General features: G+C 35.0%; 1 protein-coding gene across 2 annotated transcripts in view; it reads right to left on the bottom strand.

The window, feature by feature from the left end:
* Positions 1-576: 576 nt before the first annotated feature.
* The window catches only part of LCA5 (lebercilin LCA5), a 17,739-nt gene continuing 401 nt past the window's right edge, over positions 577-17,914 (bottom strand). Inside the window, exons 2-8 of one of the 2 annotated variants that reach the window (XM_085316075.1) lie at positions 12,135-12,542; positions 10,248-10,777; positions 8,599-8,736; positions 7,404-7,500; positions 6,350-6,495; positions 4,361-4,475; positions 577-2,530 (exon numbers count right to left, since the gene is read on the bottom strand). In XM_085316075.1, coding sequence (XP_085172201.1) covers positions 1,728-2,530; positions 4,361-4,475; positions 6,350-6,495; positions 7,404-7,500; positions 8,599-8,736; positions 10,248-10,777; positions 12,135-12,333 — 2,028 coding nt within the window. In that variant the 5' untranslated portion in view covers positions 12,334-12,542 and the 3' untranslated portion in view covers positions 577-1,727. Of the gene's footprint in view, positions 2,531-4,336; positions 4,476-6,349; positions 6,496-7,403; positions 7,501-8,598; positions 8,737-10,247; positions 10,778-12,134; positions 12,543-17,914 lie in introns of both variants that reach the window. The other variant, XM_085316074.1, reaches the window with a different exon arrangement.

A 17,914-nucleotide genomic window follows, 5' to 3' on the forward strand; every position in this document is an offset into this window, starting at 1 on the left:
CTGTACAAACGCATGCAAAACAAACGCGCCAAATTCTGTAATACCATCAGTAGAAGCAGGCCTGGGCTGTAAACAAGCAAGTGAGCATGAATTACACTGCATTCACTACAGCCTGAGTAGCAAGAACAGCCGCACACAATGGGTATAGATCTGTGACTAATTTTCTTTCTGAATGAGGGAAGCAAATAAAGTTATTTCATGAAGCAGACATCAGCTTTTCTTTTCAGAAGAACCATTGTGTTCCCAGAAATCTTGACTCAGAGCATACTGAAATCATGAGACTCCTTCTCTGGATTTTTAGTATGTTTTGAATCAGACTCACAGGGAGCATCTCAAAGAGGCTTTTCAAAATCTGTAGTTCTAATATGGAATGACCTTCAGCTTATTTTCTGGAATGGCTCTGCTATATACAACTTCTTTGCCTGCATCTGTAATTTATGTACACACACTGTGCAACGAATAACATGATTAGAACTTTTGCTACACCTTCCCAACCAGTATCAGTGCTCATGAATTAAAAAAAGGAAAAAAAGGAGAACTTTGTGTTAAAGATGATCTATACACAAAACTTTAACTTAACTCTTTTAATAAAACCATTTTGTTAAAAAAACAACTTAGTGACAATTAGAATGTTACATAAAAATTCAGAATTTACAAAAAATGGCATTACATAATAAATATAACCAGAATATATGAGAACAGTTAGACAAGTTTGGTAGGAAAATCTATAGTGGATCTATGCAGCAAAAAAAACTCAGCTGTTCCTGAGTTACTTGTGCTTCTGTTGAGGTGGTTCTGTGGTAACATGATTGCAGTGTACAATATTCTCTTTCTATCTGAGCCTCTGTTCTAGTTAAGCCTCTTCTCTCAATTTCGTAACATTGAAGTTGTACATGCCATCTCCTAACACAATTAAGAGGCTCGCCAAATGCCTGAGAAAGAAAATATCTGAAGCCTAAAAGAAGTACTCCAAATCAAGAGTAGTGAACTGTGAGCAGCCTACAGGTAAAACATTTCCTACCTCAGCTAGCCAGAGATGCATGTCTAGTAGCTGCCCTGAATGCCCGTGCTGACATAGAAAAGCTTGTTGCTTTCTTAGCCAACTCATTCTACAATAAATAATAACGCTCCCTTCTGAGAAGTATAATTTTACTTTACATACCATTAGATATCAATGAGTCCTCAAAAAGAAAAAAAATAAAAAAAAGAGAGAGTGCAGGAGTAAGAAGGGAGCACAAGAAACCTGTGGGGAGAAAGAGAGAGAAAGTATGGGGAGGAGAGATACAGAGTGAGAGAAAGAAGGGAGAGAGAGAGCAAGAGAGAAAGAGAAGGGAGAGAGAGAGTGAGGGAAAGGTGAATGCAGGAGACTGAAGACAGAGTGGGTGTAAGCCTGTTTTGACTCCTTCCTTTCCTACTCGTGTCTCTCCCAGCACAGAGCAAACATTCTTCGGGAACCCCAAGCCACTGAATCACAGCCCAACAGTCACTGCTTGACCTCTGAGGTCTGAATTGGGATACCCCATTTTAAAAGAAACACACTACAGATGGCATTAGGTTATGCTGTTCTATCAGAGTGCATCTTTCCCCTGCACTTACACCTATTCATCTAAATCATTCCTTCATAAGGCTTTATAACATATCTGAAATGTTTCAAATCTGTATCTAATAAATATTGTATGAAAATATCTTTTTTAGCATTTACATATGAAAAATATGAAAAAATATGGTCATTGTAAGATTACTTCTTCAATTTCATCTTCTAAAGAACCAATGGCTTTAATAGCTGGCTTGCTTGCAGGGTGTTGCAAACTCTGTCTGTTTAGGTTTCTTTCTTCACTGAAAAGTTCGCTGTCCCCTTTTGCTTTGATTTTACCTTTTTTATTGACAGGAAGAGTATTACTAGGATCCCAATCTATGTCAAAAGTCGTATCATTACTTTTAGAAGTTTGGAAGGAATTGGCACTGCTTCCAAAGAGCTGTTCCATTAAATTGGATTTCTTTTCTTTCTTACTACTGAAATCTATGTTTTCCTTAACGTTTTCTTCTAAGTTGTCACTTTTTTGATTAAGCCAACTCAGTCTCCCTGATCCTTTTCCAAATGAAGGTACATAACTACCAAACGTTAACTCATTACTTGAATCTGAGGTCCTTGGATTTCTCTGCTTCTGCCCTTGTGTTCTTGTGGCATCATCGTGGCTATCGTATCGGGAAAATCCATTAGTAGCCTTCTCTGGAATCTCAAAGAATTGATTAGTTTTCTCTTTTTTCTCTAAAGAGTCAGATTTTTTTGCTGTATTTGCATGTGCTGTGTGGGAAGCAAGTTTCATATTCATCATATTTTGAGTTTCTCTGTCAATTTCATACATTTTAGCAAGCAGCAACTCTTTTTTTCGTCGCTCTTCCAGCATTTCAGTGCTTTCTCTCTCTATTTCAGGTTTGTGTATTTCTGTCTCCATCTTTGTTTTCTCTTCTTTATCCGATAAAAAGCCACTTTCTTTTTTCATTTTGTCATATTCTTCCCTTTCCAACTCTGCAGGAAATAGTTAAACATTACTTAAAGTAATATGCCTTTATAAAAACATGTTGAAAACACTGAAACCAAAAGCCACTGAGTTTTTAATATGCTCTTCCATGCACAGCATGGTTTTCCCATTGCAAAACTAAATTCTTCAAAAATTGCAACCAAATGCACACTAAGGTTTCTACTGAGATATAAAATGTACACTGTCATTTTATAAAGGGATTAAGACATTATCCAGATTTTAGGGCTTCAGAAGAACCTCCTTTCTGCCATTTTTCTTCTCAGTTCCTGGGTCTGAATGCGGATGAATATAACATCACTTGAGGATAAATATAACATCACTTATTTTAACAGCTCTGACTTGCAGAGCACTTTATTTTCTTTGTCAGCATCACCAACTTCAGGACAATTCTGAGATACACTGTTTTTTCCTTAAGGGAAAACTTTACTTTCCTGTAAAGCTATCCGCATGAAAAAAAACATAGGAAGTCATTACTGGTTTTGAGTTGTGAATGACTCAAACTGTACTATCTGCTGTACAGTTAAAACATCTTCATACAATTATCCTGCACATCTCCACGTGAACTCAATAAGAGTGTTTGTGGAAATACCAAATGACAGTTTACACTACCATAAAGCAACATGAAAGGTGCAAAACAACAGTAATAAGCTACTTCCAGATAGAAATTTCAAGTGTTTATGTGCATGTGAAAAAGTCTCTCTTCAAACTATTTTTCCATTACGACASAACAGAGTATATGTTAACTCAAAAGCTGAGTAACAACTGCTTGGCCACTTGAACACATCGGCATTTCCCTTTGAAAACTTAATTCAAATTGTTGATCAATGTTTTTGCTAAGTTCCATGCTATCTACTGTACTTCACACCAAGTACTTAACTTGGTAAAATGATACACTATCAAAAACACTGCAGTTATTTCTGAAAGCAGCTACCTTTCTGTATGTAAAGTGGGAAAATATCAACTTATATAGTAAGATGGGAAACAGTGACAGAATCATTTTACTAAAAGACATAATAGAGCTAAATTGTGGCTTGCGTAAGTCATGCATTGATGGCAGTGGAGGTAGGAGACTTTACACAGAATTTTCCTCTGAAATAAGCTATATATTTTTAGAATTCTTCCTTGTCATTTACAATAATGTTTATGTTCACTCACCACAGTCACTTAAAGAGTATTTTAACCTGACTGGATGCAATCCATCAAAAACATATCTAAATATTAACAGACTTACCAACATAAGTGATTTCAGTATATTTCAAAGAACAAATGAGTAARAAAAGGTAATATTAAAATGCAATGATAGAAACTGACATTTCTCAAACAGCCACACCAAAATGACTCAGATAACCACAAATGAAAAGAGAACCTACAATTTCAAACAATACAAGTAAAGTAGATAATGTACTGAAAAAATGGGCCACGTTAATGAAAAAAAATTTGTTCTAACAATAAAAATCCCCTGCCTACCTTAATAACATCTAGCAAGTTAGAGATAAGAATCAGCTTTTATCTATTATGTCATCCTAACTGTGCAAAGCAAAGATCTGTCAGACTTCAATACTTCTTAGTGGACAGCATTTTCAGCTGTGATTGGGTGTGCAGCAGCAAAGTACAGGATACAGGTTACTGTACTTCTTTCTGATTCTGTTTGCATAATATAACTGAAAATAATTTTCCACTGTAGCGATCTCTGCAAAATCACTTTGCTGCTCTCATATGAAACTAGTAGAATACTAATCAAAGAAGACTATGTTGTATTACGTTTTTCAGCTTGCAGTTGCCCATTTCCTTACCATCATGCAGTTTTTGAACCCTACCCTCTAAAGGCTGTAGTTCCTGAACATTTTTCAGTTTCTCTTCCCCCTCCCTGTCTTGGTCTTGCCTYGGGAGGTCTACTTGCTCTTTCAATTCTTTGTCTTGAGTTTCTTTTTCCTGAAATAAATTGAAACAAACCAGAAACTAATGGAGAAGAAACAATCAACCAAAAAANAAAAAAAAAAAAAAAAAAAAAAAAAAAAAAAAAAAACAAAACAAAACAAAAAAAACACCAAAAACCACAAGAACTTTTATGTCTCTTTGCAATCATGTTCTTACTGCTAAACATAAAAAAAATGAGCAAAACATCTAAAACAAACCAGCTTTGACAATCCAGGGCTTTGGTCCTAAAACCTGATTACCTGTAACATAGTTTTATGTACCTGAAACAAAATTAATAGACCGTCAACTCTATTCTGTATTGCAYATTTCAAAAAAAGTTGCAGCTCCAATGTTGTAAAGCAAAATTAATGTCACATTAGGGTGCAGTTCTCTTTAGAAGTCAGTAGCTCTCTTTTCAAGGTCTTTAATGGAAGGCAGACCACTCCCTTACTCATTTAACAAGCAAGTAATTAGTTACCTTTTATTTCCACAGTCTGATCTCTATACTCAAATGAGTGGGTCATAGATTCAGGTAGTTTCACAATGGTATTTAAAGTTATTGAGTATCAAGTAATAAACATCAAAAGAGAAAGGTTCATTCTTGGCTGAAAGAATCATCTAATGAGCATAAATATGTTTAAAAGGAAAAAACTGCAATAAATACATTAATGTCATCAGTAAAAATCACTAATAAACAGAAGTAATGGCAATGAAGTAAAGAGAAAAATGGCCTAATCCAATATTTAGATGCTTTGTAGCTTGTGCTTACTTTTAGAGTCCAATATGCTTCTCTGAGAAATCAGTGAAACAGTTACTGCTTTATAAACAGACAATGAAAACAGARCTATTATCCAAAACAACCTCAAGTATTTTTCCCTCAAATGCCTGAATTTTTTCTTTTTTTAAAAAAAGAAAACAAAACAAAACAAAAAACTTCACCCAGAGATGGCAGTCAAATATTTGAAATGCTTGACTGAGAACTGATGAAAGCACAGACTACGCAAACCTCATTCGCTTTTTTTAAAGCAATGTCTATACACTAAACAGATTTGTCAGATGACATATAGCTGGACACCGTGAACTCCACTTGTACTAACTGTGCGGTTACAACTTACATACTGAAGTGCTGGATGAATGCATACATTAAACTATATTGATACTTACAGAAAGGATTCTGTAAGAGAGGACATATGAATGAAACTGACAGGCATAAAAAGGCTTCTTTCCTATCAGGAGGCCAATCAAGACCGTAACCATTATTATTTCTTACAAATATTCTTAGCCTTTTGTAATTAAGATCAAGATTCATACAACTTGCACTAGATTCTGTCTAATTCTACCTTACAAACTTCTTTAATTTTAGTTTGAAGTCTTGAAAGTATTAAAAATAGTGAGATACTATTTTATAATAAAACGGGAAATTAAAAAAAAGAAATCCAACCATATTCACAAAGCTGGACAAATGACCGAAGAAATACCAAAACTATGACCATAAGAGGAAGTGCTGGATTTAAGTGCTATGAAAGAAAGCTGGAAAGTAAAAGAAATCATAATTAAGACCAAAACAAAAAAAAGAGAAAAGGCAGACAGCACTGTTACAAGATCTTTCAAATAAGTATTAGAAATAAAGAAAAGGAGAGAAAAAGAAATAGTCTGAGTTGATGGTAACCAGTCAGATACAGAATATGAGGGATTAAGTGTCACAAAAATGCAGAATCGCATGTCTGGAAGTATAGTTCTCCTCCAATATTTAAATATTTTAGCAATTATATATGTTCAATCTATTTATATTTGCATATTTTATATAATTTTCTAAAATATATAATGAGCATTGAACAGTCTGATAAGTACAATATTTGAATCAAGTCTCAAATTTTTATAGAACTCACTATTCTGAGAAGAATCCCTTCTTTCTTATTTACTGCCTCATCACAAATAGGCTCTGATTCTGGACGAAATTCTACTGGTGAGAAGTATCCACTGGTTTGTACTCCTTTTGTGAGCTGTGCTCCTTTTTTAATATTTTGGTTGTTGGCTGTAAAAAATACAAACAAAACAAGTCATATTTTCCTTTAAAAAATATCCTGCAGTATACAAATTCCTCATTTTGAAGTCTTTGCAGCAAACATAAAGGAGTATAATCAGAATCAACGGAAGTGGAAAGCACTGACAAGTTTAACATAGCTGTTTTCAGTATCTGTAAAAGATAACTAAAAAAACTGCATGCAAAAATTTCTACTTAAACAAATCCATAAACAAAAATAAAAAAAAATGCTTATTAAATCATTAGGCATATTGAACACTTGTTAAAAATCCCCACAAAGTATCTTTTTTGTCTTCCTATTGCTTGTTACAGAAGCTACGTGTAGAGAAGCAAACTCACAAACTTTAAATTCACTTGTTTGCATCTTTAAAACACACATATTTATCTCTATGCAATTAGTTTTTTTTTTAATCTGAACCTAAAATAGAATAATAAATTATCTATACTAAAATAGGTAGCAGATAAACTGTTTGAAACGCTGGCATTAAATATTTAAAATAGTTCCAGAAATTTCTGCTGCTTCTTACAAGTAAATCCTACTGATCCAGTGAAAACAGTCTGAGTACAGAAATGGACACATGTATACACATATATATCCAGTAGCATAAAGCTTGAGGTTGCCTTCTCACACCAGAAGAAATTATTACATTGATACTTCTGGAATATTGTGTTCTCATCCCTTTTTTTGAGGAAAAAAGGAAGTATGGCTCATCTGACAAAGCAGGCAAATAAACACGTTCCATTGTGCTGTGTGCTGTGTTGAAAGTGCAAAACAGTAAATGTTTGTGAACAAGCAGTGGTAAGGTTAAACACTAAATAGCATGAATGATATAATGCAACAGTCTAACTTAAAGGAGACACTACTGATTTTTATGACTCTATTGCTTTATTGAAGTTACCTTTTTTTCTTTGTATAACATCTGCGTCTTTTCTTGGAGATAGCTTCAACATACGATTAGCATATATATTTTTTGCTTCAAGTTCTCTTTCTTTTTCCTGAGAATGAATAAGGTAGATATAGCAGAATAAGTATTTTATTTACTAGTCACGAGCAAAGTTGTAAATGAGACTAAAATACATGCTGTCAGTAGAAACTGCATAAGGGCATCAAAACTGAAGCCCAGTGTTTTAAGGAGGGTGATCATACGCTTAACTTTTCATGCACAATGGCAGAAGATCTCTCTAAAAATCAAGGGCAAAATATTCTRAAAAAAATACAGCATCTCTGTAGTTAAAATAAGTAATATTTATACGCTGTACAAGTGAGTTTTCAGTATTGTAAAGAGTTAAAAAGTCCAAAGTTCTAAGCTAGCATTGTCACTTGTCAAGTGGAATGTTAGTACCTCAGAGGAGGGACTTACTGCATCATAGAGGCAGAGACATTTATTGAATGAAATATAGAAATGAACATTGAGTTATCAGAAATCATTTGAAAAGTAAAATATTTTCAAAATACAGAACTCTCCACACACAAAATATTCTTAATACATGTACTTTAAAAAAGTAAGTTTATTTATGGGTTATTAATTCTACTGGCTTGGCAGCTGGCAAGGAGATAAACTGGTAAGCCTACATTATATATCCATATTTGAGACGTATGGTTTAAAAGAAACTCTTCTATGTGTTTTGGTTGAAGTCCAATTTGGTATTTTCTTTCTAAAGACAAACTGGTTAAGTAGAATATGGTAATATTTTCACAGTAACAATCCTTACAGCCCTGTTTGAGAGGTTAGGCATGTATATGGGGCAAATAACAATTTGTGCAAGTATTAGTTTAGTTTAATAGTTTAATAGTAATTCTTGACTATGTACTTGATCTTCCTTTTTTCAACTAGCTCTAACAATAATGATTAAAGTGGGGACATTCCTGCTCGAAAAAAAGATCGTATGGTCAGAGCACTGAACATTCCAATTTAAAGCAGGAAAAGAATACATTTAAAGCAGGAAATTACATCACATTAGTGAGTAATGTGATGTAATTAAGTACACATCACAACATGCAATCACTGGTAAACTATGCAAACTTAATTACAGATATTTCCAAAGATGTAATGCGAGAACATGGTCACTGTCTTGTATTGCTTGACATTTTACCTTTAGCTTCTGATTTAGCTGATGCATCTCTTCTTGCAGAATTCTGTTTTCTTCATGAGCCTCATGCACCTTTTTCTTCTCAGAAAGTAACTGTCGTTGAAAACTGCTGCTACTTAGTTCAAGATTTTTTTCGAGATCCTTTAAATAAAACAATTAAATAATACTTTTTAATAACTACAATCAGTTTTTATAATCAAAGTATTTAAATAAAATTACACATATAAACCAGTACCTTGAATTCAGATATTGGCTCCACCATCACCACACTTAGCACACTAGATTTAAATCCTAATCCTAATGGTTAGGGGACAAGCAGACAGAGAGCATTTGCAGGTGCTGCAGCTCATCCTTCTGAAGTATTGAAAGGTGATTTGAGGACACAACAGGAACACGCACTACTTTTTAATTTTACTAGCCTCTAGGCACAGGCATGGAGAGCACTTCCAGCTCTGTAAAGTGAATTTCAAACTGATGGCTTACGAACAGAGCACCTGCCTCACAGTTTGGGACTCAAAGTAAGGAAACAAGAAATAATGCTCAACTTTCCTTTACTAGAAACAGATTTGTGACTGCAGTTTCACTTTGAGACTCTCACCTGACAATACTTGTTTTTAAGTGAACCTGTGATGATGACAGAAGGAAAAAAGTAGAATAACCCCCCTACTTTTTAAGGCATATTTCAATCTAATATTATCCAATACAACAAATACTATAATGCTCAATTCTGAAACTATAGGTGCCAGATGGTGACGCYACAGGGTGAGATTATTTGGGTAACCCATCACATTACATACTGGTATTTTGAGATTTATTTCACAAAAACTTAGTTTCCAGTTTAATTTTTTGGATTTCCAATACCTACTATATGTGCAATGCATTTTAGGCTTAATTACTAATACAGATACCGATATTAACATCATTGTAATGAACCAACTCAATTTCAGGTAAAAGTAATATTGTATGCAACCAACCACAATTTAGTACTGTTTACAAAAAAAAAAACAATTTAAAATAAAATGTCTTTTTTTACATACATACTTATAAATATTTTTACTGAATAAAATTAAAATATAATCCACAAGATTCTAAAAATCAATAACTATGAGATATGCTAAAGTTCATTTTGGTATTAAAAAAAATTGCTATGATTTTGTTTGACCTAGCCATCAGACTGTGCAGAATAGAGGACAATCAAACACAATATGAATACAGTTAGCAAAATTGAAAAAGAATGCAGAAGAATGATTACATCTTTTTTTAATTTTATGATATAGATCTTTAAATACCCAGAGAATTATTTTAATAAATGCTTCCCCTTCAGGAGGATAAATTAGATGTACAAAGTTATAGTATAGCTGCATATCCATTATCTGAAATATTATTACTAGTTACCCAAAACATTTAAAAGAACAAGTCTACATTGTACACACTGACAATATATATTTAATTTGTAAATAGTAATTTTAATGCACAATCACTGAGTATATAATTATACAATCACCCTAGAAATAATTTTGGTGGTGCTAGTTATGTGTAAAAAGAATGATTTTCCATTTGTCCCACTACTTGAAAAAAAAAAAGAAAAAGACAATTCATTCTTGTAAGAAATATCTGAACTTTAATTTCTTATAAAAAGGAAGTCATCTCACCTTAATTCTTTTTTCGGTGTCCTCTAGTCTGTTCTCAGCAAATGCTAGTTTCTTTGCCAGGTCATCTCTTTCAGCAAGGTGCTTATCTGCAGACAGCTTTTTCAGTTTCTGCAAGACAGTTTTTGTTCGGTACAGTTCGTCTTCTGAATCTCTCAGCCTTCTCTCAGTGGTACGTTCTCTCTCTTGAGATTTTCGTAAGCGCTCCCTTAATATTCTAATCTCATTGTTGTGTCGAGCAAGGAGCTGAGAGATTTCATTTTCTGTATCCTCAAACTTATTCAAGGCTTTCTCCTGCCTGTGCTGAAGCCTCTTCAGCGCCCTGTTTTCTTTCTGCAGCTCATCTAGCTTGATGTGGAGTTCAGTCAGCTCATTTCGAAGCTCATTGATTTTCAGTAGCCTAGCAGAAAGAACTCTTTTTGTAACAAGATCTATATCTTTTGCAGGCGAATCCCGAGTGAGGCTCTGCGAACGGAAACCCCACTGTGTCCCTCTTTTGCTTGGTGCGTATTTGGAACCCAGTTTCTTTGTGGCTGAGAGGAAAAATAAAAAGCATGTTTATTGTAAGACAATGTATCCAGGCATCCTCCTTGAAATAAAGCTCTATGTGGAATAATTTTATTATATTTAGCAGAGACTGTAGTTTTTGTAACAGAAAATAAAACTTATATAAAAATAGGCTTATCCTYATTTTCACAGATAAAAAGTGGATGGTCTACTGATCTAATCTTATCAGTAAGAACAGTCATATTTTGTTAATATTTGATGCTGTTGATTCAGATAGAAATACTGCATTCTTATGCATACAAAATTATCATGTTTTTAAAATGGCAATGATTAGCTGAGCTTTAACTAGTTATATATTATGCAAGATGTAATTCTTCTATATAAATGCAATAGTATTTTCAAATTCAGCTGCCATACTTACAGACAAAACAGCAATTTCAAAGGCTCAGTGCAAAAAGTCTCCAAAGCAAAATTATGAATCCCATGAAAATTCAGCCCTCCCCTGAATAATTTATTCTTATAACACAAGTTATTTTCCACAGAGTATCCTTATTTGGTTACTAGTAAGCATCACTCTCAATTCTATTTGATGTTACTATTTTATTATCAACTCCACAGATAAAAGCTAAACATTTTGTTTCTATTTTATTTGCCTCTCAAGCCACATTCAAAGAACAAAGCATATAATCCACAGAAAATAACTCTTAAAACAACTGTATATATGGAGAGTATATATTTCATTMAGGCAGATTAGTGTTTGTAAGAAATACACTAAGCACTAGCACATACTTCAGGCTTTAAAACTGGGAGATGGTAGTCATGAAGTACTATATACTATAGACATATATTGTCTATATATGTGTATGACAAAAATATTACCCCCTCCCCCCGGCACTTACTGTGTTTCTATTCTATCAAAAATAGTCTACATGAAAAACAACAGCTTCAAAATATTTATTTACACTTTCCTTTAAGTATTTTGCATGTATACTCATCTATTTTGTGTTTGATGATTATTTTGTCCACAGCTTGAGTAAAAGAAAARAATTCAATGTAAAGAATGTTATGTAACATTCAAATACAAAAAGATAAATTAATGCACACTGCAGGAATGGAACCACTCCTAACACCAATGAAGTGAATGCCCATGAATCTTACAATCTAGATTTCCAACCCTTTTCAAGAATTTCTCCAAATTAAAGGCAGAACAGAAAATTCCGATATCAAGTTTACACTATAGACCATATATTTAAATTGAGGAAATTGGTCTTTCAAAAATGACACTACAATCACAACCCTTTCAAGTAAGAATACTGTCAGTTTTGGCTATATGATCAGCTCTTGCAAGCTCTTTCAAAGGACCAGTTTCTCTTACCTACCTACCTTGGTACTGCACAAGGCTGTTTGAAGCTTGCGTTTTGTGATCTTTTTTCCCCYGGTTTGTAGACTGATAGCTTAGTGTTGGTGACCGACCAGATGAATGAGATGCATTATCTTCATCTGAATAATAGGAGTCACTATTTTTATCCTCATCTGATTTTCTGTCATGTTCAGAATCTGGGCTCCTTACTCTTTCTCCCATTTTCGGATTTAGCCGTTTTCCAGATTTTTCTCAAAGACTATTCATTTTGACATGAAGAACCTTTTAGGAGTCACAATGACAGCAGCTGGATTATTTCCTTGTGTTTATCATCTTCATCTCCAAATGCTTTTGCATCTCCAAAGCATGATCTTTGCAGTTCATTTTAACAAGCAGTAGCTATCATTTAGAATGCATTTTTCTATAACAATCTAGAGAAAGAAAAGAGTTTTGCTGTTCAGTATTTATAGTCCAGATATGTTAAGAAAGAAAGGTAAAAAGAACTGTAATTCGGGATTCCTATGGCCTTATACCAGTTGCTTTGGTGTACTAGCTTTATTATTTACATTAAATGGGACAGACACTGCTCCAGGAATGCTGCTAGTAGTATGCTCACTTGGTAGTTTAAGGCATTTCATCCCCAAAAGAAAAACCAGAAAGCTACCACACCTAGAATAATAAATTACTTCCAGGTTATAAAGAGGATAAAAAGTATTCAGAACACAAAAGAAAACTGAAAGTCTGAAACTACTCAGAAAACTAGTTTACATGTATTTAAAAACTTTTYAGCTAAATTAATTGAAACCATATTTGTAGAATTAGGTGAAATACTTCATATCTAAATTTCTAACCTCCTGATGATGTCAAATTTTGTGTTGAAAATGAGTTGTCTCCTTTGTTTGAAGGACATTCTATCCCRAATGTGATTATACCTATGTATCAGGTACTGCATTCTTGAATACCTTTCAAGAACTGGCACATACCTTTGTTTCKCACGCCTTATGGGAAAATCCAAATAGAGCCTTTTGCTTTTTTGTAGCTGATAAGAGAGGCTGCCCTACTGGTACATATTAAACATTACATCTGCAGTTACTTTAAGTCAGCTGTAGTAGTTATAATAGAAGAAAGGCTGCCACTATAGCCTATCTTTTGACGGAAGCCAAAAAATCCTCTAGTCTCAAGGTACAGCCACCTTATTTTGCATTTGCTGAGATACCCTGCATTGTGGAGCAGACACACGCAGATTTTTACTTCTCAGTTAGAAGAATTTTCTCACTAGCTTATGAAGTGTTTCAACCTCCCAAGTCTCTTGTCTCCCTCACCACCCTTCATGGTTTTCAAGCTTATTTCACTATCTCATTTCTATCCAACTTGAAGGCATCAAACTCCTAAAGGGAGAATAAATAGGACTTGCATCAGAGCCCATCAATTCTGCCTGCTGAATGACATAACAAGCTCCTAGCCCATTTTAAAATGGTTAAGCAAACTATATCCAAACAAAAAATTGAGCAGCCTTCAATCTCAACTTTTCTACACTGCAAGGCATTCAACATACCTGTAAATGAGCTGCAAATATTTCATTATATTAGGTCACTTTGCTTTACCAATAAAATAAACTTAACATGCTCTTCAGCCTTCTAGTCCACTGTCTATATATGCAGAAATGCATAGYCAAGCAGAAAAGAAATGTCAGCTGCCAAGACAGTTTTCATTACAAATTCAAGCTTTCTGGCCCAGTTCACTGTTAGCACATGAACGGTCTCCAGTGACTGGAATGGATTTGCCCTTATAATCTATACAGTAGGAAGCAGTGGGATAAATATCCCCACGTGTCCTCCAAGATTTTTAGACAGATTCTAAACTGAACAGCTGGTGTGAAATTATTACTGAATTATTTGAAGAAGAATGTTTTCCTTTCCTTAGGGCCTAACTTCCCATGCTTATGTTTTTAAGCATCTAAGTAGTCTCAAAGAGGTTCAAATAAGTCAGATGCCTAAAACTTATGCCAAAAAGTATTTTGCTGAAAACTAAAAAGCCCAGAAAGAAGACAAGTTATGTTTGAGATCRCTTGTCTTAGGGATTGCTAAACACAGGCTGGAAGGTGTCAGTTATTGAGAACACTCAAATGATCAGTAAAGAATGTTATTTTTTCTTCTGAATTAATGCAATTATTAAATATATTTTAAAAGTGCATATCTAACCATAATCACACTACCATGTTTGTCTTTAAATGCAAAGACATCTGTCAGAAGTGTTAATAAATGTGAAACTAAGACCACGTAAGAATACTAGAACATATCAGAGTGCAYCCACAGTTCCAGACAGCTCCGCTTCTAAGTCCTTCTCTCATGATTATTTGCCAGCAGAAATGTTAGTTTGCTCCTGGGTGTCTTTTGGAGCAAGCCAAACCCAAGCTGAAACACAGGCACAGTTTTGGGGACAATCTTTTCTCTATGAGAGCAAAGCTAAGATCGTACCAGTTGTGTCTCCAAGGACAGAATTTCAGGGAATGCAACACACAACAGTAGCATTATAAAAATAGTACTCTGGTGGGCTGCAACATAGACCTTGCATCATTTCAGGCATCCTGAACGGAAAAACCTTAAAAAACAGTAACCATATCCGTAGCCTTGTGGCCTATACCAAACACAGCATTGCCATTGTTTGTTAACCAAATGCGAAGCCTGCGGCATGTTACAACATGGGCCGTAGGGCTTGTCAGACCTTGTTCAGGCTCATCTTGGACTGCCTGGAGCTTTGTTTAGCTGTAACAAAAAAAAGAGGATCTAACAACCAGGTAACTATTATCTAATTTGTTTCAGCATTTGGTTGGCTTTACACAATTTTGTGCTGCAGCACCTCTGGTTATATATACTTTTATAATTAACGGAGAGTGACACCAAGTAGTTATTCCATGCAGAGTAAACTACAACCCTTGAATAAAATGCAGCRTAGAGGAGTACAGGTATGAGATGACTGCAGAGGCTTTAAAGCCCAGACACAGGAYGATACTGGGGCCCCAGGCTACAACAGCTTACCAAGGGTCAATCAGTGGATGCTGCCTAGGGAGTTGGGTAAAACCACTTTTACAGGTAACAAAGACAACACAGAGCAAGTACCCAACATATGTGAAACACACCATCTACAGTAAATTCAGACGTAATGTGGAACTGCGAATCAGTGAAGAGCAAGGCGTACAGTGTTAACAAACATGAAAAAAATTATCCCAAATCAACCCAAGATGAGGAGTAAGACACCATCAATATCATACGTCTCCCAGGAAAGGATCTGAGATGCTGATGACTTGCTGTAAMGAACCCTTCCTCCCAGCTGAAGCAGTTGGCCTCAGGACCCAGAAAGACAGTGGATGGGCAAAGAAAACACTAGAGAAGCGGCTCAGTACTGAAAAGTTGTATATTTATATATATATATAATTTTAACCATATAGACTTTGTACTGTGTTAGTACCTTGATTAATAAGTCTTTGGATTACTAATATGTCTTTGTTCAAACTGTTAAGATTTTAATTAGAYTAACAATAAATTCTTGGCTCTGCATGTAAGTTGTGTTCCCTTTCCTGCCCTTAAAAACATTTTGAATAAAACGAATTGGTGGGAATTCAAGCAACCAACTCTTATTACTTGGATACAAGTACATCTTAGGGCCACAGGGGCACACACGACATCCAGAGGACTCCTAGACTCCTGGAATGGGCATGCCAATTCACTCCTGAAGTGTTAASCTGAAGAGGGGAGGCAGGCATTACTCTACAGAGTACTACTCTACTGTCTTTAACAGTGCAGATATAGACAAAAAATACGCTAACTTTGTCTGCCTTCAGGACTCGAAAGGACAGAAAGAAATAATCTGCACAGACTTTTCCTTGAAAATAAAATATATGTGAATGAAAACAAATGGAGAAAAATTTAAATATCTACAATTGAATTATCAAGATATCTAATTATATATATACAAGAATACTCACTTTTACTTACTGACTTAAAGCTGCTCAGTCTTTTTGTAGTCCCACAGGTATTCTCTGAACAAGCAATAATCTTTTGTAAGAATGCTTTCATATCTCAAGAGTGTATTTAAAACAGACAAATTGTATTTTGTAAAGTAAAATGTAAACAGCAGAGGATAAAAATCATCTCTCACTTCAGTACTGAATATTCCTCAATTTTGAGAATATTGCTCTAAGTATCATTTTGACACATATAGAAATACAAATGAGCAGTAATTTTTGATACATTCTGGAGATACTTTGAGATGTAATGGACTGAAAACAAATTGAAAAGGGTGAACTAATATAGGCTCCCTTGTGGAATTTCCAAAAACACTTTTGAATGCTCAAATGGTTTCCAGTTTTATAAATTGGTAATATTATCATATTTTCCATACAAAACAAGAAACTTTAGTCTGACAGGTCTTGCCAAATTCAGTTACCTATCAGTTTATAAAGTAGTATCATCAGCACAAAGAATGTAAAGTTTATCYTGAGAATGAATGAATCACTAGGATATCTGAGTTTTACTTCAGTTAGCATAAGGACTGCCTGGTTAAGAAACACTTTGGTTCATTGACTTTTTAACTGCTATCAGCTAGTTTGAGTAGATTATATAAAAGTTCAACTCAAGTAAGGATAATCCACAAAGATATCTACGCTCCCTTGGCATATTTAATAATTTTGTGAAGAGTGAAACATTATGGGTTGGTAATGGGTCTACTAAGAGGAAAAGAAAGCTGCATACATGCTTTTAAAAGYCTAGTGCATCAAAATCAGAGCAATATAGGACATTTTAAGTAAATCTGGGACTTGTACAAATTTCAGAAAGTTTTCTGTTTTCAGAATTTCACACTCTTCCAGTTCMGCAACTTCCACCATTATTTTATATGGTTTGTAATGAAAACATGCTCAACATTACAGAAACTAGTCACGCTCCAGCCACTGCAAAGCAGTGACAGAAAACAACATAGAGAACACGAAACAGCTGCAATGGTGACAGAATGCTGTTTCCCTAYCACTCATCAACACAGAAACTAAACTACTGCATTACAGGTATTAAGCAACACAGAGAAAGGAAAATTACTCAGTAATTCTTCTTCTTTCACCATACATCCTGAGCTTAGTTCTGTAATGCCAGACATACAAATTTAAACTCCTTTTCAATCCTAAGGCTCTTCAAAGACGAGAAAAAGCTAAAGCTAGATGCTTTTACTTGTCATCATGTGCCACTTCCTGGGTACTACTGCTGACCTCTAACGGGCCGCTGTTTTTCCACCTATTCTCAGTGAGAGACAGCAAAAAAGCTAGATTCAGACATGTACAAAAGCATCAATCCAGATTACTAAACGCTGTATTTAAGTGCAAAGGATTACTTAAAAAGAAAGCAGTCTCTCCCCTCTGCCTCCAGCTATCCTTTTCACATCTAAACGCTGTAGCTTTTCCAGAAAAGGAGAGGAGCAAAGGAATTAAACTTCTACTGCATCAAAATATATTGACTGAGGAGAGTTAAATGAGCAGGAGACATTTTATTGGAAAGCTTTCCACAGCTGCTGACTGAACTGTGATGCATTTCTTTCCAGTAAGAAAATGCCATACGGTTTTCAAAGCCAACTTTGAAGTTATCTAACTGTGTGTAGCAGTAATACTTAGTGCTACTTTGATCGGCAGATGTGTGTGTGTGTGGGGGGGAAGTTGCCTCCAGCCCCGGGAGCGAATGGGGCGATACAAGCCCAAGCAGGCAAAGCAGCGGGGCCGGGCCGGCACCAGGGAGGGGACGGCGCTGCCCGACCGCGGCCC

Source organism: Rhea americana, unplaced genomic scaffold (genome assembly GCF_003343005.1).
Source record: "Rhea americana isolate MKP2758 unplaced genomic scaffold, rheAme1 scaffold_45, whole genome shotgun sequence".
NCBI classification, from domain to species: Eukaryota; Metazoa; Chordata; class Aves; order Rheiformes; family Rheidae; genus Rhea; species Rhea americana.